This window comes from Rousettus aegyptiacus, unplaced genomic scaffold (genome assembly GCF_014176215.1).
Source record: "Rousettus aegyptiacus isolate mRouAeg1 unplaced genomic scaffold, mRouAeg1.p scaffold_m13_p_9, whole genome shotgun sequence".
Taxonomy (NCBI): Eukaryota; Metazoa; Chordata; class Mammalia; order Chiroptera; family Pteropodidae; genus Rousettus; species Rousettus aegyptiacus.
This window is the reverse complement of record NW_023416312.1, coordinates 4,116,486-4,141,107: the sequence shown is the minus strand read 5'-3', so window position 1 is coordinate 4,141,107 and position 24,622 is coordinate 4,116,486. Positions and strand designations below refer to the sequence as shown.

General features: G+C 38.3%; 1 protein-coding gene and 1 pseudogene across 1 annotated transcript in view; one reads left to right on the top strand and one right to left on the bottom strand.

Annotated features, from left to right (window-relative positions):
* The window catches only part of PIR (pirin), an 82,787-nt gene that overhangs the window by 54,101 nt on the left and 4,064 nt on the right, over positions 1-24,622 (top strand). Inside the window, exons 7-9 of the mRNA XM_016118979.2 lie at positions 10,427-10,471; positions 17,971-18,053; positions 24,230-24,296. Coding sequence (XP_015974465.2) covers positions 10,427-10,471; positions 17,971-18,053; positions 24,230-24,296 — 195 coding nt within the window. The remainder of the gene's footprint in view (positions 1-10,426; positions 10,472-17,970; positions 18,054-24,229; positions 24,297-24,622) is intronic.
* LOC118608244 lies at positions 5,003-5,126 on the bottom strand (annotated as a pseudogene).

Genomic DNA, 24,622 nt, shown 5'->3' with positions numbered 1-24,622 from the left:
TGAATTTTAAACCTGAGATTTGTTTCCAAAAACAATTTCGGAGGGATACAAAAGCAAGTAACCTAGAAATGCATGTGTATTGTTCTGTCACTGTAAACCCACTTTAGACAAGTCATTTATAAACCCGGCTGTGGAGCAGAAGAACCTGTCTTTTCTAAGACATCACTTCCAATTGTGGTTTTTGCTCTCTCCTTATCTTTTCTCTTCCCTCCCTACCCCTCCTTCCTCCCAGACACAACACACACACACACACACACACACACACACACACACTCTCACATACACTCACACATACTCACACACATTCATTCATGCTCTCATTGCATTAGGTGACATATCTAAAGTTTGAGGTTTCTCTGTCCAGTATCAGACAAACGGTTAATTCAGATATTACAGAGCACGTATTATTTACAGACTTGATAGCTTCAGCTGCCTGTAATCAGACATATTGGCTGGTAAAATTATGCTATATAAATTTTATTATCAAGTCATTCAAGTCAAGGTCACCCTTTGTCTTTTTTTTAAACCACCTTTCCAGGTCACATTCCATGATAAAATCCAGGGACTGTCTAAATTAATTTTATTTGGGTGCTTTACTGCATGAAACATTCTTTGAAATATGTGGGCTATTGACTGGGTTCTAGACTTGTTTATAATTTTTTTGATTGTTTTGTTACTCATGGTAAATGGATTTGACACGGATATCTGGGTTATGTTTGGCTTTTGGCATAAGCTTTACAATATCACTGATTTAACATTGACTTTATTGTACCATTACCAAACGAATGGGATAGAAATAGAGGCATATACCGCTGCCATACCTGGAAAATGCATATTTCCCAAGGGACGTCCAGTTGCGAATGGAAACATTTCTGATGAATCAGACTAGGTTTTATCTGAATTCCTTCCCATAAATAGTATTGGAATCGATTTTTACCATCTCTTTATTTCCTTCGGGCGAGGCACGTTTCTGTGGAGTTGTGCTAATCTTGCAGAAAACAGATGTTTCATGCAGTGATGATTTGGAAGGCAGTTAATATCAGGAATGGAGCTGCACGGTGCCTCACTTACAAAGAATCCAATTTGTCAAGTCTCTGACAGCACTAGATTCTTTTCACATTGGCCACACGTTTTTCGTGTTAGTTCTTGGCTAAAATAAGATTAAGTAGTTGTTTTCTTTCTCTTTTTTTGCAGTCACTTTTACCATCTCTTGCAAAGCTATCTGATTTTCCATGCTGTAAACTGATAATACAGATAACACTGTTTGTTATCATCCATTGAGAAGGACATAAATCTGTATTTCTAGGAAAATGTCAACCTTTTCCAAGAAACTTGTGCCTTCTGGTCCTCATGTCCCCTTTGTCTTCTGACTACATCAAAAATTGGCCCTCAACGGCCACTCTGTTTGTTTTCCCCATCTTCCTTCACAGCACTTCTGCTACTAGGTATTTAAAAACATCATCTGGAATGTTTAAAATGGAGGATTGTTGTGGTATGGAAAAAAATTATGTCGGCCTTTGTCGCATCTCTCAACTTTAAAGTTTATGTACGTCAATTAACGAAGTTTCTTTAGAAAACATATAGCCTACCCCTCAGTGGTTAGCAGACTGGTGACCCTGCCAAGATGTCACGTGCTCATCCTGGGAACCTCACGTGGTAAAGGGGGTGTTGCAGATGTGACTAAATGAAGGATCTTGAGATAAGGAGATTATCCTCGATGATCTAGGTGGGTCCAATGTAAACAGAAGGACCTGTATAAATGAAAGAGGAATCAGAGTAAGAGAGAGATGTGACAGTGGGCACAGAGGTCAGAGTGATACAACTGCTGGTTTTGAAATGGAAGGAGCCACAAGCCAAGAAATAGGGGCGTCCTCTACAAGCTAGGAAAGGCAAGGAATGAATTCTCCCCTAAAGCCTGCAGAGGAATGCAGCCCTGCCGACATCTTGATTTGAGACCTTTGAGACTCATTTTTGGACTTCTGACCTCTAGAAATGTAAGATAATAAAGTTTTGTTGTTTTAAGCCACCAAGAATGTGACAATTTGTTACAAAAGCAATAGGAAACTAATGCACCCTCTTTAAATATTATTATGTTTTTGCTCCCATGTTTACCTTCAAGGGGGAAAAAGGAAAGGAGCCACATCAATTATATCTTAATAAAGCTCTGGGAGGGGAGAAACACTTCAAAACACGTCTTTTTAGAAAGTAGATTTTAATGCCACGTGTATGGTAGCTACTCAGTAAACCACGTTAGGAAATGTTTACACAGATCTTATTGTATCAGTTATCTATGTTGCTGCATAACAAAATACCCCAGAACTTAGTGGCTTAAAACAACATCTGTTACCTCACAGCATCTCACAGTTTCACTGTGTCCTCTGGCTCAGGAACTCTTACGAGGCTGCAACTGAGGTATCAGCCGGGCTCGACAAGGAAAGGTACACCTCCCAGTTCACATCCATGTGGCTGTTGGCAGCGTTCGGTTTCCTGAGGGTTGTTGGCTGCAGTCCGCTGTCAGTTTCTTACCGCATGAGTGTCTGCATAGGGCGGGTCACAACACGGCTGCTGGCTTCATCAGAGCTGGCAAGTGAGAGAGCCAAAAAGGGGAAACAAGATGGAAGCTGGAGTCTTTATGTAATCGAATCTCAGAAGTGACAGCCCATCATTTTTGCCTTATCGTGCTACTTAGAACCAAATTGCTAGGTGCAGCCCGCACTTAGGGAGAGATGGTTACACGGGGCATGAACACCAGGAGGCAGAGGGCGTCTTAGAGTCAACTCACCAAAGCTTATGATCTTGGTTCAAACTGCCACTCATTTTTCCATATTATCAATGACTCAAAGATGAAGTAGCAATTTTTTTTTCTTGTTTTTGATTTAAAAAAAAAAATTTGAGTGAGTCTTGAGAAATACATGGTAAGTTCTCCTCTCTGTCTAAATGTCTTTTTACCACAATTATCTGCTTTTTGAAGGAGAGTGCCCCAAACATGAATGATCCTTGTGGAATTTTAGATTTTCAGGTGTTTTCACTGAGAAAGCAAAGCTTGATTTTGTTCCCTACATATAATACATGATTTAAGTTGTGGGTAGTTTTTTTTACAGAGCTGTCTACCTACCAGTAGTACATTAGAATATTCAAACACAGTTCCCCTCATACTCAGAATATACTTACAGTAATAGATGTTAATCAATAAGTCTTTAGAGCAGTGATGAGCATGACCCACAGCCTGAAATATAAAATTGTCCTATGATTTTCCTTTGGGTGGGTTGTCCGTCTCTTTTATATTGATTCATAGGAGTTCTTTATATATTCTGAATACTGGTCATTGTCAGTTATTTTTGTTTCCGATTTCTTCTTCCTTTTGCCTGTTTTTCACTCTTCTATATTATTATATTTTTCTATATTTTAATAAATACATATTCCTTAAATGAATCAATCTGTTTCTTAATGGTTTGTGTTTTCTGTGGCTTCTTTAGTAATTTTTACTAGCCCAAGATCATGAAAATGTTGTCTCTGTTGTAGATGCTTTGTTATTTTGCCTTTCCTATTGATATATCTACACCTGGAATTAACTTTCATGTATGGTGAGGTACAATTGCACTTTTTTTTTTTTTTTAATGTTTTTGAAAAAGAGAAAACAGCAAAATTTCCTGATGGGAATATTATGAACATGTTTGGGAACTCACAGTTCACTGAATCATCTTATACTAATAATAATAATTATAGATAACATTTATTAAGTGCCTGTTGTTTGCCAGAAACATGCCCTGTATTAATATTTGCAATCTTCACAACTCTATGAGGTAAAGACTATGATTACCCCATTTTTCAGATCAGGAAACTGAGGTACAAGGAGGTTAAGAATTTACTCAAGGTCAACTAACTAGTGAGTGTTGGGGCTGAGGTTCTAACCCATTCCATCTGACTTTCACTATGGCTCTTAACCATTAAGGTCCAGACAAATTAATGGATCTTTAGTGACCAATACCCTATCAGTAGTGTCTTGGGTAGATTAGTAAATAAATCCAAACTTTTGCAGCTAGGTAAAAAAATGACTATTTTGGAAAAATTTTGCAGGAATAATCTTATCAGTTTGAAGATTATATTCTGCTTTTTTAATATATCATCCTTGAGAGAATTAATCATTTTTAATTGACTTACATTAAGAGTCCATGTAAAGTAAGAAACTATTCTAAGAATTGAAACATATTTCAATTTTGACAAGAGCGTATTTTTTATATTTTCCAGGTCCTATTTAAAAACCTTTCTTTTAACAACAATCAGCTGTCTAAATATGTCCTAGGATAATCCTGGGCTATTTATGACATTCTCTGCTTATCTCGGGTTTCTTTTGTTTTCTGAAGCTTTGCTTAACCCCTAAGGTACTATCTATTTTAGCTCTTAATTAGCTATAAACTTGGCTTCAGTCTAAGTTGAAATGCCTAAAATCGTTTCTATATTGCAGCTCTAAATATAATTTTCTTTTAACTACATATTTGAATTATTTTCGGAATTTTTCTGAACAGTTAAAAACCAGTTGCGAGTACTGTATATTCGAAGAGGAAAAAAAGGTCTCTGCAGATAAAACGAAGAAATTATTTTAGTTAAAAACTGATCACATTAAATGTCTCGTTGCTGGAAAAATTCAATGTACACTTAGTCTCTAAAGTGCAGGATAAGCTTCCAGGGGGTTGTAATATGTTTTTTTTTTTTTCTTGCTATTTTATTAACAAGAAATACTCTGTGGAGTTTGTCCCCCAGAGGGCTAGGCTCCATACTGGGTGCACAGAAGGCTGTTTTCTGAGCGTTTACATTGTGAAGAGCTTACATTGCTAATACATTTCTCATTAAAAAAGTTAAATTTCCTTTATTTCTTAGTTTTTCTGTTATCTCTGATGCAATAGATGTTCAGTATTAGCAGTGTGGATTAAAGTATATGGAAGACTTTCTTGCAGGTTGCAATTGTTGTTTAAAATACAGGATCTTTATTTTTATTTTTTACCACCTACAGCACCTGGTCTCCCTAGTTGGTCTCCCATCCAAGTACTAACCAGGCCCAACCCTGCTTAGCTTCTGAGATCAGATGGGATCAAGGCGTGGTCAGGCAGGGTAGCATGGCCGTAGGTTGTTCAGAGTGCCATGGCTGTAGACCAGGATCTTCAGAGATAGCTCTTAATGTCATATGCCCATCACTTATAAACACAGACCAGAGTATGACCATTCTGGAATGTTTGAAACACATTCTGAGTTTATTTTACTCTGGAAAGCTAGTTGTCGAAAGTGTCTTTGTGTGGGTACCGTTCTATGCAATATCGTTTAATATTTCATTATTGATGTCACTCATCATATTTAGTAAAGTGGCCATTCTCTTTCAAGGTCAGGAAATACCCTGTGTCTTGTCCAGATGGCAGACCTACAAATTGACAATTCTCTCTCGTGGTTTATGTTTGGTTGTAAGATGGGCATTAAGCTTAGAAGTCTTCTAGTGAGCTGTCAGTTGCTATATGATCAGAAAGGCCACCTCATGTCACCAATTCGAGACTGTAGTGGTCATTGGGACACAGACAGCATCCTAAGTGCTCCGAGGTTCTTGAAGAAGATAACAAGGATCTGTTCTCTACTTTGGGAAACAGCGACCCCGCTGACCTTTGCTGCCTGTTCAGTGCAGTCTTCCAGGAGACTTGCTGGCTTAGAGTTGAGAGGGATGCCCTAGGGAGCATGGAGTCATCTCTGGTGATGACCCTTCTCTGGCCAGGGTCACAGCTCATCAGAAGCTTAGATTGCAGCCCAGCAACCTCCTAGCCTGCATAAAGTTGGGGGCAAGTAGAAAGACATAGAAGGGGAACTGACATTTATTATTAAATACCTACTAAGTGCAGGCATCGTGTAGATAAGGTGAAAACATAGAAGACACATATGTATATGTACATGTATATGTATGTATATGTGTATATGCAGGTATACGATGCCCTTGTTCGCACCAGCAGCCCTGTGTTGTACACATGATTTCTTTATTTTACAAACCAGAGCAGACTTAAAGATGTTAAGAGTCTGGTCTTAGATCTCCCTGAGGGTCATTTGCTGATTTTTAAACCTGCACTTCCTGCTTGTGATTGTGTTTGTTTTTGTTGCTGTTTTATAGTTACTCAGTTGGTTTGTTTTCCATGGCATCGCAAGGCCGTTCTAAGGTCGGCTGCTGCCCTATCCTCCTCCTTTACCCAGAGGGCTTTGCTGGGTTAGAATTAACTAAGGATGTAGGGCAAGCCAAGTAGGAGCAAACTGGGAAGAGCCTGTCTGCTAGGGTCGGGAGTTTGGGCTTGTCCTGAGGGAACAGAGAGCCATCAAAGTGTTTTAAGTGGGGCTTCTAGAAAGGTCACCTTTTCTGTGTGTAGAAAATGAATTGGAGGCACCCAGTCACGGGACTTTCCTCTCACCTACATGATTTTATCTGAAAAAGAAAAAGAAAAATGAAATATTATGGTAACATATTCATTATTTTATCCTTTGTGCTTTTCTGAATTAAAAAAAATTAAGTATTAAAATTCAATAAAACTCTTCTCTAAAGTTGAGAAGGAACATAACAATTTGTTAGGATGCTAAGGAAACATGAGACAAACCCAAACTGAGGGACATTCTACAAAATAACTAGTTTGTACTTTTAATCAAAAAGACTGAAGAATGGTTTCAGACGTAAGGAGATTTGACATGCCAACTAAATGTTAGTAGCGACCTGATTGGATCCTGGCCTTGGAGTTTTGTTTCTTTTTTGCCATAAAAGGCATTAATGAGACAACTGTCACAGTTTGAATATCCGTACGTGGATAATAGTATTGTACAATGGTCATTTTTTCATTGATATCGTATTAACTTCTTAATTTTTTATAACTACACTATAGTTATGTAAGAAAATATCTCTGTTTTTAGGAAGCACATACTAAAAATTATTTCAAGTTTTCTGTCAAATATTTTAGAAAAAAAGAATATCACCTTTCTAGAGAGAAGACGGATAAAGCAAATGTGATAACACGTTAGCTTTGGGAGAATCTGGGCCAATGGTGTATGGTGATTCTCTGTACTATTTTGACAACTTTTCTGTATGTCTGAAATTATTCCAAATAAAAATTTTAAATGTGATGGAATGAGGAGGCGGTGGATAGGACCAAGTGGGTCTGTATCCTGTCCTAGGAGGCCAGGCATGAGGTCCATGGTGAGGGAGCTGCCTGCCTACAAGCTGAAAGCAAGGAGTTGGAGGGACGTTTTTAGGAACCAGTGAGGCTTTGGGGTCTGGCAACCATTGTGACCCAGAGTTTCATGCTCTCTTTAGCCCCTTCCCTCCTCTTCTCCCCAGGAGGTGACCTTTGTCAGGGATTTGCTGTATCACCATGGTTTTGTACATTCTCCATACATACAGATATAAAGAGTAGTTGTAAAGTTCATCGAAATAATGAACTCTTAAGACGGAGAGGCATGAGGAAAATGAGCTGGACGAAGGCAAGGAATGTAGGCCAAGTAAAGCTCTCACTAGGGACCTTTGCAAGACTTTGGAACCTCCCTGGAAATGAGAGCAGATGCCACAGAAAATGATTTACATATTTAAGGCAAGTTTTACATTTTTTATGTTTGACTAAAGGAGTTCTGACTTAAATGTGTTACTGATTAAACCCGTCCTGCAGGGCCAGAGGTAAAATGTGACCTCTATCCCAACTCATTTTCTTTGTTATTGCCCAAGGGAAGGGAAGATCTTCCCAGCTGCTAAGAGCCAGTAGCTTGGAGGGGACATTTCTGAAAGACATAAAACTGTAGGGGCCTGTGACCTCTGACAGCACCATAAAAATGTGGGATCCTATCAATTCCTGGTGCAGGACATAAAAGTGGTGGGGGGCATAGAAAGCTGAGGACTGGAAAATCTCACAAGCGAGCTCTTTGCCGATGCAATTTTGCTCTCAGCAGAGAAGGAATTCTAATAAAATGCGGCGGTTCTTAAACATATAGCAAGCATTCACACAGTTTGGTTCTAGTTTTGCTGTAGCTTTGAGAAACAGTTCTCGATGGAAATTCAACGAGGTTTAATAGAAGCAAGTGCAGATGGGCAATACGTTGAAAAGAAGAAACAAAGGAATTTGCCTTCTGTTTCTATTCCATTCCCTCTAAACTCTGTGTCTTCTAGCCAGTAATGTGAATTCTGTTACTACTAATGGACTCTATATCCTAATACAAGACTTTTTCACACAGCAAAAATAGGTGAATGTGCTTAATAAATGGACTTGGCCATTCCTTTAAGCAAATGTCTGGTCCTTCTGGATTATGTAAGAAGATAAAAAGGGAAAGAAAACAGACATAAGCCGTTTTATGTGCATGGGTTTTCTGCTTGGCGGGTGAGTAGGAACGAAGCAAAGGAAGTAGAGGAGCAATGAGATTAGAACATTCAAAATGATCCCAAATAAAAACCCAGTTGAGCAATTGAGAACCTTGAGGTTTGGTTAAACTCGAAAACCATTAATTTTGTAATACTTTGTATGAATTACAACACATCCTCACAGTGGAATACTTTGCAGTTTTGCCCAAGGCTGAGTTATTTCTCTACGTTTGGACATGGAAAGGTATCCAAAACAGAATATTGAGTTTGTCCTATTTTTTAAGCACACAATATATGATGCATAAAAGAAAAAAGAAACCGAAAGGACAAGTACCACGTTGCTAACAATATTTATATCAGGCTAATGCGAAGGTGATTTTCTCTTCAGATGACATTGCACACTTTGGCCGTCTTAAATATTTTCAAGTTAGAATAATGAACGTATTACTTTTTTATGAGACAAAACTACGAATATTTGCACTTTAAAAAAATTCAACAATTTTCAATAGTTAACGATTTTAAAAAGCAGCTACGAAAGGCGTTTTGTTGCAGGGTTTTATTATAATTCAGGCTAAATAAGACTAAAGAAGCTTGGCATCCATTAGAAAGCAGAGACAAATGAGTCAGCCTGTCCGGCTAAGACACGTGCAATCGGGCTGTGAATTGTTATCGTATGTTTTCAGCATCTTACATGAGCCTCCCTCCCCAAAGTTCCACGACTGGAAAACCTGGCCGTGCCTTTTTCAACCTCCTGTCTCCACCCCCACTGAACGTCAAATGTTCACTATGTGATGGTAGACTGAGCTCAGAAGACTGAGCAAGTGGGTCAATAAGGGAGAAAAAGTGTGAGTGAGTTATGATCAAATAGTGTTACTTTCAGAGGCCTAAAAGCTTATTTTAGTAAAATCTCAGAGAGGAAACACTAAAACAGGGTACAAAAATATCCTCTGGCATCCACCCAAATGTCTTTCTATGGCCGTCCTTCATATTTTCTTAACCAGACTCAATTTACGTTACGTTTTATTATCAGTTATACCTTTTCTTTGGGGCCTCTCTCGCACATTTCAGCCCACCTTGCCATCACATCCACATCCCTCCGTGATCCTTCCACCCTTGCCTGTTTTGTTTACTGCGTCACCACATTGACTCTCGCACGAATTCCAGTCTGGACCTTGCCCTGACACCTTGAACTCTGCCCTGCATTCGCTTCCCAGATCTTCCCCTTTTCTGCTGAAAGCACATGGAATGATGTCCTAATTCCATTTGAGCCGGGCATTTTTAAGTTCATGTCTCTCATTAGCACTGCAGCATCTCTTCTGGGCCATAAATGTCCATGAAAATCCAGTGCTGGTGCTGAGACAGTTGATGGCAGGTGGGCTATGGTTCTGAGCTCTTGGCCCCATGGGTTACAGTAGGAATCTCATGAATGCCGTGTACCCTCTTTGGAGAAAAGTGTCCACGCTTGAGAAATTGTGTGGATACTTCCCAGGAATACATAGATCATCTGAAGCCCATTTGTGCCCCAAAGATTATGCATGCATCCCTGGATCTGATGCTGTATTTTAGGATAGATTAAAAGGAATTAGTTCATTGGAAATGAAAATGCAGCTAAGTAAAGCATATTTCTAGCATACTGTTCCTGGAGAAAAGGAAGCACAATAAACTGAAGATAAGCCAGACTGGTGTTTTGCAGTTATTAGCGTGATGTTAGAACTGGAAGGGATAGTTTCTTAATATAGCTGTTGGCATATAGCTATAGCACCAAGTGAATTGTTTACTGTTTATTTGGGTGGCTCTGAAACGTTTGCGGCCAAGTCACTTAGGGGTGTGTATGCACACGCACATGTGAGCATGTGGGTAGTGGGAATGTGTGTTTTAAACAGTTCACAGAACTTAAATTTTCAAGTATGTACCTCAAAATAAAGGATTTCATCTCCAAATTTATGTTTTATATCTGTTACATAAATTTATATATTTATATTTCATATATAGAGATTATTAAGTACATTGTAATATCTACACTTCTTTTGGCGTTATGGACCCTAACTTTTAATTTTGATCTCTTTTCAGGGTGGACAAGCTTCATTTATACTATATCTGGAAATGTGTACATTGGTAAGTGATAAGTATGTTTCTTTGGGTTCAAGTGCAGTATAATTTAAACTACCGAAAGGGAGGAAAAATGAGATGAACCCTTTCCGGTAATTGAATACTCCACCTCTTCCTGTCCAGCATCATCCCCCTCTATAGCCTAGCACATCCCGGGACACCCAGGATGGGACACCTGTCAGTGTCTAGCATGTTCAGAGAGAGAGGAGAATGTGAACACCAGTCATGACGGTGGCCATTGTGCTGTAGCGTGTGAGCAGAGGTAAGGTCCTGGCACAGTTATGTAGTTATGTGGGCTGACACCTTGCTATGATGTTGAATCCTCCATCCTGGTAAAGGGATGGAGCTCTAACGGGCTCCAAGAATAGGAATCTATCTCCCAGGAGGTAGAAGGAGGTTTTCTCTTATTCTGAGGGTTGCGTATGCGACGCTCGTCGAGCGTAGTCTACAAGGGATGTTCGAGACTCAACCAACTCTCATTTTATAGATGAGGATAGTAAAGTCTAAAGGAAATTATCTAACCTGACAGGGTTACACATGGGTAGACGTAGGACCAGAACCAAGGACTCCTCTAGCTCATTTCCCGTGACCCACCTCATATTCTTTGTATGATGACAATGCAGGGACCAACTAACTTGTCATCTTATATCAGTTGGTCACGGCCCAATGACCAACTTCCAGCTGCCATAGTGTCTGTGTCTCTTGGCCTGAGGCTTTCTCTGAAACCTCAGGGAAAGGCTGGGAAGGCTGCTCTGCCCCCTGCCAGTGTTGGGGAGGTACCTCCCCCCTCAGGTGGGGTAACCGAGGCCCCTGTGTGATGCCTCTTCCTGGAGCTCCCCTTGGGGATTATGTTCAAGTCTCCCATAGTAGGTGTGTGCTTTATGCCACACCCTTTGTTGTCTGCCTTCCCTTTCCTAGTTTTCCCAATTCTTGGACTGATGTTTCTTGGGATCGCCTCCCAAATAAACACCGTAACACTTAAATATGCGTCTGAGGCTGTGCTTCTAGGAAGATGTAAAGTAAGAGAACCAGCTTCCCCTCTCTCCTTCCCTGCCCTTCATGGGTGGTGTGGTTTGGGTGGAGTGGGGCAGAGCATCTGACTGGTCCAAGGTGCATCCAAGAATCCCATTTCTGAGACCCTCTGGGGTGGGATGCTCTCCACTCCCGCAGGCTAGCCTCCTCAGTGGTGAACTTCCTAGGGCCCTAACATAGCCACCTCCTTGGACAGTACACTCCCAGTCTCTAAGAGCTGGCTCTGCTTAAGGCTTGAAGGCCACACCTAGAACCATTTAAATCTTTTTTTTTTTTTTTTTGTATTCTCTAAAATGGGATGTTCAACCGCCTAAATTATTTTCTGGGAAATAATAGTAAAACAGACCTATGTGTTTTGATTTTATACAGTAGAAATGGGCTTAGTTTTTCTTTCCCTGAATAGCATTTCAATTATGGGTCAGAAGCAAAATTCATTTATTTCAGCATTTGAGAAAATATGACAAAACCTGTAATGCATCACAAGTTCACATGCGCACACATTAAACTGCACACTATTAACCATCTGGAAGAGATGAAGCATTTGTTTTTATGGTGTTCTGAAAACCTCGAGCATCACATAGTTCTTTATAAAAATATAGAGTACAAACCATTTTTATGGAGGTAGCACTCTTGACTTATGATTTCAAGAGAAACAAAATAATCTGCACAAATGGAAAGTAATAAAGAGAGCATATGACCCCTTCGGTGGTAAGGATACCAGAAATGTTTGTGTAGAATGAGAAGCAGGGGAAGCAAACTTTCTGTAAAGGGCCAGATAGCAAATATTTTCATCACAGTGGGCCATCCGGTATTGGAGTCAATGACTCATTCCTGCCTTTGTAGCATAAAACCAGCCACGGGTAATACAGAAAAAATTGGGGTGTCTGTTCTAATAAAACTTTATTTATGGCCACTGAAATATGCATTTTCACATATTTTTCATGAGTCATGAAATGCTGTTGATTTTTTTCAACCATTTGAAAACGTAAAAACTTTTTTAGCTGATGGGCACTACAACAGCTCACATTCGATTTTGGTTTAAATGGCATTGTAAGGAAGGAGGGGAGAACAATTAAGAAATAATCTTCAAAACTGTTTTAACCGGTAATTAGAGCCTTGTTTCCTGACCAACTTTTAGTCCAAGAATTTAACAAGCGAAAAGCTCAACAATTCCAGGGGGGAAGAATGGCTTCCACATCGACTTGTTTCTGGAGGTGAGGCCGATTTTCCTGAGTCATCTCTATATACTGGCCTGGTCCCCTCTTGTGACCATGGGCCTCAAGTGCAAAACATCTGGCAGGAAGTGAGGTCACAGTCTGTAGCGTTGGAGTGAACTTGCATCTGTCCAGAATAAACTGGACCTTGGAGAGAATCTAGCTTTGCAAAACTGGCCTCTCGGGACTCTGCTTAACCAATGAGTGACTGGCCAGATGACCTCATTTGAATTTTATCTCCTTCCCTTCCTCCTACCCACCCCCCTAATAGAGATGCTAATGAGAAAAACAAAAGAACAAGAACAAATCATCAGAGAAAAAGAAGTGACAAAGCAGAAATAGCTATTGAATATATATTGACTTATAAAATCTATAGAGAGGATCCAGAAAATGCTTTCTGACTTTACTGCCTCGATTTTATCTTGCTTATAAAACCAGGGTGGTACCTACCAGCCACAGATGGTAGGAGCTGATAAGCAAGTAATTATCTTCAAAATGTCAGGTACCTCCATTCTGTTTAAATAGATGTTACAAATACATATACTTTGTATATTGAGCTGGAATAAATAGACAGCACTTTGGGTTGAGAAAATTATCTGAGGAGATTCCATAAAATGGAGATTTAGAAGGACCATTAAAAATATTCATTGATGCAGGAAGTGCTTAAAAGGTGAATAAATCAATCGATCGAATGTGACAGGTAGAGTTTTGAACAGTAGAAAATGCTGGATATTAACTAGTTGTCTAAGTTAATCAGGCATCTTAAAGTTCGAAGTGACATCCTGACGAGGAGTTAGCAGAAGTAAAATTAGTAGAATTTACACTTTCTTATTTAAAAGAGTATTTCTTTGAGATATTTTATGCTTTTCTGGGATCTTAATTTTTGATACACTGGTTTCTTTCAAGCCTTCTAAACTGACCGTTGAATAGTGGCTTTAAAAATTGGGCCGGAGAGAAATATTTGACACAATCTTTTACTGAGGCAACAAGTCCTTTGACCAGCCCTCAGCTGAAACCTGTGTAGTATATGATTTAAAAAAAATCCAAAGACGATAAAAAATACATGGTCAGAAAACCAATAGATACCAAGGATACTAGCACTGAACCCCTTCCTTATACCTGGGATAAAAATGACCTTACACATTAACACAGAGATCTAAAGGGTAGAATTGTTTATATCCTGTATCCCCGAAGCTGGGACAGTTTATCAGCTTGGATGCCAGTCCCCCAGATGGACCATTATCAAATATACTATTGGGGCTTAACAAATATATTTAGAAATCTAAAAATGTTTGGGGTTATTGAACTGACAGCTAACTGACTTATACAGGCGGTCAAATGTTTCCAACTTATTTAAATAAGTAATTATTCATGCTTGGTTTATGCTCAATTCTTTGCTTCTGGTTCTGAGTAAGAAGTTTGACATGGCCCCTAGATCTCAGTAAAGGTGAAGACACACATTAGAAGCCCTCCAAATTGACCTCCACTTACCCTAAATGAACTAGACTAACCCATGTGCTTCATTCAATATGTAAATTAATGAAATAGTATGAAAAGGGAGTATTTCTGGAACAACTAAGTCAAATATTTTGCCAATGTAAATTGCTAAAGAAAAGCCTTGAATTAATATGGGGGAGATGACAGTAAAAGATTCGGGGAAACCATAATAATCTAGAAGGATTTCAGTGGGTCAATATGTGTACGCTTTATCAGAAAAATGATGCTTCAATCCAATCAGCAGACCTCCCTTGGCTATATTTCTAAAAATTGCCCAATGAAAGCACAGTTACATTTTAATTTAAAATAAAATGTTTAAGGCAGTTTGTGATGATCTGGATTACATCGGATAAAAGGACTGCAACTTATACGTATAAAATTGATATAAAAATCTATGACGGAAGTACCAGAATATGTGGAATACAGAGTAAGTGGGACAGCAGTTCTTGAGAAGAAAAAGAAAAAAGAAATTTGGCATATAGAGAAAAGTTGCATAGCAATGAATCACACACTGAAGATGGAACACTAACTTTAAAATATGTGTTAAAGTATTTTGCCCTTTTATAACTCTTTAGGCAAACAAAAATATTTGCAATTCAATTGTTTTCAGTTAAATTTTCCTTAACTGCGCTATTAGATTTAACATTCTTGGCCTAGCTTCTCAATGGAAACTATTTATTATCTGATTTGGCTCTATGTATAATTGAAAGTAGTCAGAAACAATAAAATACATTTTCTTTGAGACTTATTTTAGGTTCGGGAGATAACCAGATGAGTGAAGTAGCACAGAAATGACATGAAGATAGAATCAGTTTCTTTGCTTTCTGTCATCCTGTTTTAAACATTTCCTAAAATAATACGGAAGCTAAGGTACACTTAAAACGGTTAACCTAGAAACCTGACTCTAGTGTTTCCTTCAGGTAGGGCATTTCAAATGGCCTCTTCAGAATCAACACTGTGATTCCTCTCCTAGATCAGTAAGGAGAATGGGCAGAAATTGTGTTCCATATAAAGTTAGAATGAGAGATCTTAGGAAAACATGAACTCTTTGTGTCTAAACTAAAATTCCTTCCTAGACTAATGAACACCATAGTTAAGCGAGCCCCTGATAGGAGGTGCAGAGAAATCCCAATTCAGCATTATTTTTGAGAGCTGTCTTTTGCCAGCTTACTCCATTAAAACATAGTGAAGGGATTTTACCGACTGTTTGGGTCTGTGCATCATGAACTACCCTGCATGATAAAATTAGGGGTCAGGAGTAGACCATGTGGGCAGTGGTTGTTACATGTGAATTAGTTGATGATAAAGATATGATTTATTGCTCCCGGGGAATCTCAGTAAAGCACACCATAAAATACTCTTCCATATCACAGTTAAAAATATTACCCAACTTTAAGTGAGATTATTCTTATACTCCCAGAACTCTCTTTTATTGCCAGATCCTTGCATGAGTGGAATAGCAACAGAGTTCTGTCGTTCACTTCCATGGCATTTGTTGACCTAAATATTGGATGAAGAAGAAACTTTTAGTGGTGTGCTGGGGCCACCTCTTGCCAGCTCGCAAGAGCTGGTCGTGCACCTCTTCCCTGACCTCACATTGGTCGTTAGCTTGAAATTGGCCACAGTGGGAGCATTTACACTGTGGAAATTGGCACACGCTAAAATCACGCTGGTTCCCTTGTCTCTGAAGACTAGTTTTAAACATTAACCAGCTCACCACTGCCTCTGGGATAGAGGTTCTTAATCTTTTTTGTGCCATGGACCCTTTTGACATTTGCCAAGGCCCCACCTCTGAATAGTGTTTTTTTTTTTTTTAATTCAATGAAGTCATTAAAATGTTAAAAGAACAAGTTTATGATATAGTTATATGTGTGCATCTCTAATGACATTTGAAATAATATGATCTAGCAGCGGGTCTACACTGAATCCCAGTGATTAACGTAAACTGTATTTTGAGATATCTGTAATACTGTACTGTGATATGAAAATATCTGTGGTTTGTACTGAAGACAAAGTCATTTGTCCAGCTAATATTATGTGGTTTGTTGGTTACATTCATAACTAAAGGAAAGACCACATTTCTCTTAAGCGTTAGTGAAAATGAAGATGTGATTTATCTCCCATTCAAGTCCATCATTACTCGGAATTTTCTCTACGGGCCCCCCTGGGAGCACACTGACTCCAGGTTGAGAACTCCTGCTCTATTAGAATCCTGTTCCATGTTTGCAAGCATCAAAGTGAACCCTGTAGCTTCATATAGGTTATCTCTATAGTAGAGGTGAGAGGGAGGATTTCTCTGGAACATATAGCTATATTAGGACTTCGAGCAATATTCACAAAATTCAAAAATTACGTTTCTGTTCAAATAATAACTCCTCAAGCTATTATCTTCATTTCAATAAGCACTTCCTCATTGATTATTATTGTCCTGCAGGTGTATCTCCCTAGACGTCTTTATGAGCTTCTCGCCCTGCTTATAATCTTCTCTCTGTTGTCCATTCTCGTGGTGGTTCTATGCCACGTTGGCTTTTTTCTAGCCTCTTCTTGCAGAATCATTGTTGTCATTGTCAAGTCACTACATAACTCTGCTCCTAGCGAGAATCATGTTAGACTCTTCTCTATGCCACTGTCGCCAAATGCTCTAGATTCTTTCTCAGCTCTACTTCTCGAACCCGTAATAAATCATCCTAACCTCAGTCTTGCCTCCCTCCAATTCTATGCTCTGCTCCCAGAGTTATTTCTCCAAGACACAGAACTGACCATTTCACACACTCCCTGCCCACCCCCACATAGGCTCTCCTTTTTCTATGCTTAAAGATGGCCCTCAAGTCTCTCCTTGATCGAAAGCCGGTCTCCTTTTCCATCGTTCTTCCCAGAAGAATGTTCCAGCAATGGTAGAAAAGGTTCACCATTCCCCCAGAAGTAACCTGCACATTCCCAGTCTCCTCGCCTAGAATCCCCTTCACCCTAACTTTGCCTCTTGTAGGTCTCTCTGATCCTACAGGTCTGTTTGTCTTAACTCCTCTACAACAGATCCCAGGGTCCCTGGACCTGAATTAACCCGTACGGTCCCTGCTTCATCATTGAACTTCCTTATTTTATTTTTGCCTTTAAGACACAATTTCATTTTTTGCCTTTCATCTATGAGCCTCAGTGTAGAAGTGATAGAAATATATCTATCCCGAAGACCCCCCCCCCACACACATGGCATTTAGCACTAAGCCTCATTCACAGTTCAATAGCTATACAAATTACTTATTTTCAACTGAATTATTCTCTGATCATTTTGTAAATATATATTTTGTCTCTCCCAATGAGAATTTTGAATTATTTGTACAGAAGGGATCTTCTCTGCACTTCTTCGAATTTTCTCAGCACTATCGATTGTAGGTGCTCAATAAATACGTGTTGAAATAGCGATGGTGTTTACTCATTTTTGTAAGTATGCTTAATTCTTAGGAGGACCATAATTTACCCAAGGAAACACTCTTTTTAGTTTGTAATGCCGAGGATGTTGCTTATTAACTGAACTATTAGGCGTGACAGAGGTGTGGGAGGAAGCAATGCAAGATTCACCTGCCTGTTCAGACTGTAATAATTGCAAATATAATCAATCAAGAGATTTAAGGAGATTCCTAAGTCTGTTATTTCTGAAGTTGAAATGAAGATTAAGGTGCTATGTAGTTAACCAAATTTGTAGCCATACGATAAATATACTGTGATGAGTATTAAATTTAATGGGTCACCTTTTTTTTTTTGTAGGGCCTGATGACGCACAACAAAAAATAGAACCCCATCACACAGCAGTATTGGGGGAAGGCGACAGTGTCCAGGTGGAGAACAAGGTAAGTACTAAAAATCTTTAATTTTTCTTGACTCGTAGTTTTTACTAGTTTCGAGGGAAATACCTAAATCTCAAGTGTAGCTGGAAATTTTTTCTCCCTCGGACGAAGCAACTATGCCAGAAGTTTATCATCCTTTTTGTTTTTATTAACTTCTGTTATTGCTGTTGGTTTATTTTAAGGTTTTATCTATACTGACGCCTCGTCTTCAGGAATTGGTATGGTTTCCCCCTAGAAATTAGAATCTCAAGGCAACACATCTTCCCTGTCTCTTAATTTTCTTTCTTTATACAATTGATTTATTTTCAGTGTAAGTGAAAATGGATCAGTATAAATATTGATGTAGACGCATACTTACAGAGAGCCCTTTGGAAGTAATTCCCATTTCAAACTGAGAGGAACATCTGACGTATTTCACAGTCTTTTTGTGTTGAAGCTTTTTAGGTAAAGTTTCTGATATTTTCGGAGTCTCTGGAGCTTTTTTATCCCAGGTTGCTCAGTTTCTTCCCTATGTCATTTCCTTCGGTGATTCACTCATTCGCCATCTTTGTGAGCCTGTGAAGCCACTCAGATTACTTTGCATCATTCTAATCAAGAGGATTGAGGAGACAATTGTGCACAAGATCCTGAAAAGATGAATTTAGAATTCATTTCAGTGTGCAGGCGACTGGTGGAAAGGCAATCTGACTGACTTCTGGATCTCTTACTCTGGCATTGTGGAACGCAGTGGGTTTGAGGAATTATTCTTTCTTAGCCCACTTTCCTGACAGCTCACCTACTGTTGCCTTAATCACCTGTATCACCACCATGAACTGTGAAGTCCATAGAGGAAAAACCTCACGAGCACCAGACGAAATGCGTATCACAGGTTCTGTGCTCTCTATATTAGGTTGAACTGTATGAAAATGCCACTTTTAACCTACAAAAATGGCAGTTTTATCTCTTTCAACCTGATGCAGGAAAGAGGCATGGAAACTATGCATAAGCCAGAACCTACTGATAGCAGATTAATTGGTAACATTATCTATCTGGTTTAACTTAATAACCTCAGTTCTCCCTATAATATAGCAAATGATAAGAGTTTGAAAGCTGAAACGGAACACGAGAAAGAAGCGATGAGGGGAGCTGGAAAGACGGGAGGCAGCAGGGATAGAAAAGAATCAGCTGAAACCAGCAGTTTATTGACAAGCAGCGTTCCTGGCTCCAGAGGCATCATCCTGGCGCATGCGCTTTCTGTCATTATTGCTGTTTATAAGCATAATCTGAGCTGTCAAGATATTAGAGTTTTACGAAAAGTTTATTTTTTTTTAAAAAAAATGAGTATTTAAATGGGCATGTGTCACTTATATCTACAAAGAAGAGAAAGTCCCCCTCAGATTACAACAGAGAAGACATTATGAAGGTACGAATCTCGACTTTTGAGCTCGTTAGCTATGTGATTTGGACACATTTCTCAACCTCTCCAAGCTTCAGTTTTTTTTTTTGTCTGCAAAATTGAAATAATGACACCAACGGCATGACGTTGTTTAAAAGAATATGTACAATTAAGTATGTTAAGAGTCTACTCCGGATCTATCGTAGGGGTCAGTAAATTATATCCAACAGACCAAAATTGAAAACCGTTTTTATAAATTAAGTTTTATCAGACCCCAGTCGCACCCATTCATTGCCATTTGTCGTTGGATGCTTTCACGCTGCAATGGCGGAGTTGAGTGATGGCGACAGAGACTGGATGACCCATAAAGCCTAAAATAGTTACTCTCTGGCTCTTTCCAAGGAAAAGATTGCCAATCCCTGGTCTCTTACACAGTGGGTGCCCAATAATGGTAGCTGGAGAGTTCACTGATCTAAACACCCGATCGAACAGGTGGTCATGCCAGATACATATCATCTAATGAAGATGTGACTTCTTAGTGCTCCCCCTAATCCCGTTTGCACTGAGTCGTACTCAGGAACGAGGAGTTCATATGCTCCCTGGCTTCTTTCCAGCACTGTCCTTTCTGCATTTTCGCTAGTCTTCCTTTCTGCGTCTTCCACCATCACACTCGTTTTCCTGATTGGCCAGTAGTATGGGCGGTTTCCTCTAGAGTGGCTGGTCCCCTGGGGTAGGAGAGGAGGGCAAGGAGAGGTTGATGTAGAACACAATCTTGTCTCTCCCCTGGTTTCCCCGCGCCATCTTAGCACTTGACTCATCTTAGACCAGCACATTTTAGGCTGCAGGGACCCCTGTCATCTTCACTCAGAGGGTGGATTGTCTTTTGTGACAGTTACTCTGAAGTTTCTCATGGCAGGTTTTGACTTCGAGCACCTTGGTTTATGGTAGATTTAAGAGTCTTTAATCCAGATCCTTTGACTTCTTAGAGAAAGCCTAAACTCTAACTATGGCTTCAAAATAGCACATGGGTTTGATATGAAAGGCTTGGTCTCACCTTCAGCCCCATGTTTATAGAAGTGCTTCCTATGGAGAAGCTCTTAAGCCTCTTGGATTAGCAAATTTATTTGTAGTTTGTCAAGGTAGAAAATCAATTCTTCATAGGATGCCATCAAAACCATACTTGAGAGTAACAACACTTTTCAACTGGCACCATTCATGATGAACTCCTTAAATTAATACAAATTAACATTTGATTAAAATAAAGATGGAAAGGCAAAAATAAAACAAAATGCCCTATTAAAGCTAGAGACAATTTTTTTGCTCATTTATGTGTAAAACTTCAGAACAAACCATTCATTTTTTAAAACTGGTAACAGTTAATCGTTTAATTTTTTAATTGGCCAAAGTAGTATAAACATGAAATGTAGTAAGAACAACTGCATGTGATTTAAGTCATGCTAAAACTCAGTTTCTTTCTGGTAATTTTTTCAGGTAACATATCACTATAATAAAAGTTCTTGAAGCAAAAGCATACCTTTAGATTCATTCTCACAGTCTAATCAATCAAACATACTATGAATGCATAATCATAGTTTAGAAACTATTAACACTTTAAATGAATCATGGAGTCTTATCTGGACTTCGATCATTTATCGTTGGTATCAGTGGAACCCAAGACACATCTTGGCAATAGTATTTATGAAATAATGAGAGCAATTTGCAAAAGTCAATTATTAAGTAAACCCAGAAGGGCCCAACTCTGAACTAGGAAACCTGAGATGGTGTGCCAAAGGAGAAAAAAAAAAAAGCATGTGAAAGATGTGGTCCAGGCCCCATGATATATGAATTTTAGCTGTGGTAATTATACATGAAGCAGTAAGCGGGCCTCTGTTACCTTTGTCTGGAGTCTTTTCATCTGACCCCAAAAAGGCAATGACTTAGGGACTCTTGTCTTAAACAGGTTTTTCGTTCTCTTTGCTTTTACATGATTGTCATCATCTGACATTGTACACAAGATCACCGTAGACAAGGGTTTTTCAACATAACAGCAGTTGAGACTTTCAACCACGTCAGGGCTCTACTGAATATCCAGAAAGATTAGCAGCTTTCACTAAAGAAGGCTGGTTAAGGAGGGGAAAAAGATGCATTTAAGAAAAGAGTAAAAGACGCAAAACATCTGGTTTAGGTTAGAGCAGAAGGGCCACTCAGAGGTTAATTTTGTGGAAAAGTCATTAAAAGAAACTTGGACCATCCTTCAGATTTCTGAAATGGGAAACCAAACCCCTGAACTCGACACCCAGCAGTTTAATCATTTTTCATTTCAGACCGAATGCAAGTGTCCTTTTATCCTATTGTCTGAATTATAAATGGAAAGGCATCACTGATTTGAGTAATAGCAAAAGGAGCAAAACTTTTATTTTTCAACTTTTATTATTCTAAAATGTATAAACCATAGGACGTTTGTTACAAAAGATGCTTCTTCTGAATTAAAAACCGTAGTCTTAGAAGTCAGCACATCCGTTACGGGGGGCGAGGGTGGGTCTTTCCTCTTTGCTTCTCTTGTAACCCCCAACTCTCTCTCTTCTATCTCCTGACCCTAAAACTCAAGGGTGTCTCCCTTCCGGGGAAAAAAGCAAACCTCCAAACACTACTCAGTGACATCTTCTTTCTAATAATTAAATTACAAATGATGTAGCACGAATAATCAGAACTATTTTTCTAAGATACTTTTCTTTCAAATGTCTGTTGATTCACACTAAAATCTCAGCACTCCAAAGCTTTTAGAAAATAAACCTTTTTCGATAACTGTTTTTTTTTTTAAGTTGAATTTTTAGTCGTTTAAACATGACACTGAAAAAAAATCATTTTCGATAGAAACCTACCCCTTTTTTTGTGGGCTTATGTTCTGTTATGCACAATTTCACTTATAACCTTGGAAGATCAGCATGTATATTAATTATTATCCTGAACTAAAAAGTATAATGCTATATTTAAGGACTGTTGGCCCCTACAGTTTTAAGTGGTCCAAAGCTAATTTTAAGCTTGTATTCCTAATTTCATAGGTTTTTTTTTCCATTCCCATCATTGATGTTAAGTTGTCCATTTTCTTGTATTGCTACCCAGAAATGCTTTCCTGTCTTCTAGCTTTGAATCAGTTATAGGTCTGATAACCACAAAGCCTAATAGTTAGCATTGTGTATAAAGCAAGAATAAGTAGGGATTGAGTGAGGGTCTATGCTAAGGTTAAAGCATTAATCCTTAGTGTATGGCGTTTATGACATCTATTTTAACATTCGAATTAGCAGAAGTCTTTGTAGACTTATTCTTTGATTTTTGACCAAGTTCACGTTTGCATATTTTGATAGCAAGTTGGGTAATGGATAGGTAAGGTAATGTTGTATAAATTAATATAGGCCTAGGAAAAGTTAAACACATTTTTTAAACATGAAGAAATGATTAAAGCATCCACTGGGCGGATATACTAAATGACTCCAACCCTAAGATTGTCAGGAATAAATTAAGATGTTCGCAGAAAACATTTTACCCTAAAGTCTCTTTTAATTTTTTAAAGTTGGAGGCAGAAGGAGAAATAAATCTCAGTGCTATAAAATATGTTTGTTTTTTTTTTAACTGCATGAAAGATTAAAGAATTCATTATTCAATTTTATTGAATCCAGTGATAAATCTTCTGGTACTAGTAACATTATAATGATTTCTAATTAAAGAACCTTGTATTAGTAAAAGCATGTAAATATAATATGATATGATGTAACATAATATTTTATCACATATTTAGAAAAATGCTTATTATTAGAATATGGGTGACATTTTATAAAATTTTTGAGGGCATTCTTTTAAAGTGTTTAATCATGGCTTTATTTATTGTTTTATTCAAAATCAAATAAACGTAAGAGATGCTTCAAAAGAAACACATAATGTTCAGTTATCTATTAGTGGGTAACAAACTACGGTAAAATCTAGTGGCTTAAAGGTCTTATTTATTATTGCTCAGAGGTGTGGTGGGGGGTTCTTCTTCTGGTTTCTCTGGCATTCCTGAGTCAGAAGACATCAGCATCAGTGAGGGTTTGCAGTCACATTGTCCAAGTGTTCTCTGGAAGGATAATTGCACAATTTTCAGTCACCTAAACGATATATGCAAATGTCTTTTTCTCTACATCCACACTAACACTGGATATCATAAATAGCTTTTTTTTTTTTCCAATTTCAGGGGGAAAATTTGATCTTAATTCTAAACAAAAACATTTAGAGACTTTGACACAGTAGGACCCTTTTGGAGAGAAATTTGCCTGAGCAGATGTCCCTTGGATATTTTTATAAGATTTGATTTAGTGTAATGTTTTGGGGCATATTTTACATTAGTAATAAATGTCAAAAGTAATAAAATCTTAGTTTTGGATTAGCATAAATAATCTTCCATTAAAAAATTATATTGTTAGTGGGAAATTGTAAATTCTATAATGACATAGTCAATTCCTAGCCATATCAGTCACACAGTTTGTCTTCAAGATGTCTCCAATTAAAGAAAATCTTCATTTAAATTCTTTTTTATTTGAGAAGGTTAATATTTTAGTGGTCTGGACTTATTCCTGAGTACTGAATGCTACCAAACATCTTAAGGAATAAATGTTTCCATATTGAGTGCTGCACAGAAAATATTTCTGGAATTTATATCCAGAATTAGGAACATTGTTTGTTTGGCTAGCATGTCAACTTCAAATTATTCCTAATTTGACATTCAAGAATAAGCATGTTTATCATTTGATGTTTTCTTTCTTGACTTTAGGATCCTGAGAGAAGCCACTTTGTCCTAATTGCCGGGGAGCCATTAAGGGAACCAATTGTCCAACATGGTAAGCCCAAAAGACGTGTCCCTTGAAATCTCAGTTAATGAGAAACGAAGCATTTTTTAAAATCTTTTTAAAACCCAGACATTTAAATTATTCTATTACCTATTTATATTTCAAGATAGCCATAACCATCTCTTGACTAATGTTAATTTAATGAATTAGCTAAGGCCTTTGTTTCTCTTATCATGGAGTGTCCTTAACTGTGTCTACAAATTAAGCGCAGGATGTCATAGAGCATTGGAATAGGGAATGTCCTTAGCATCGATATACTCACGTTCCTTTTATAAATGAGGAAAATGAGATCTTGATATCTTACTTAACAGATCCCT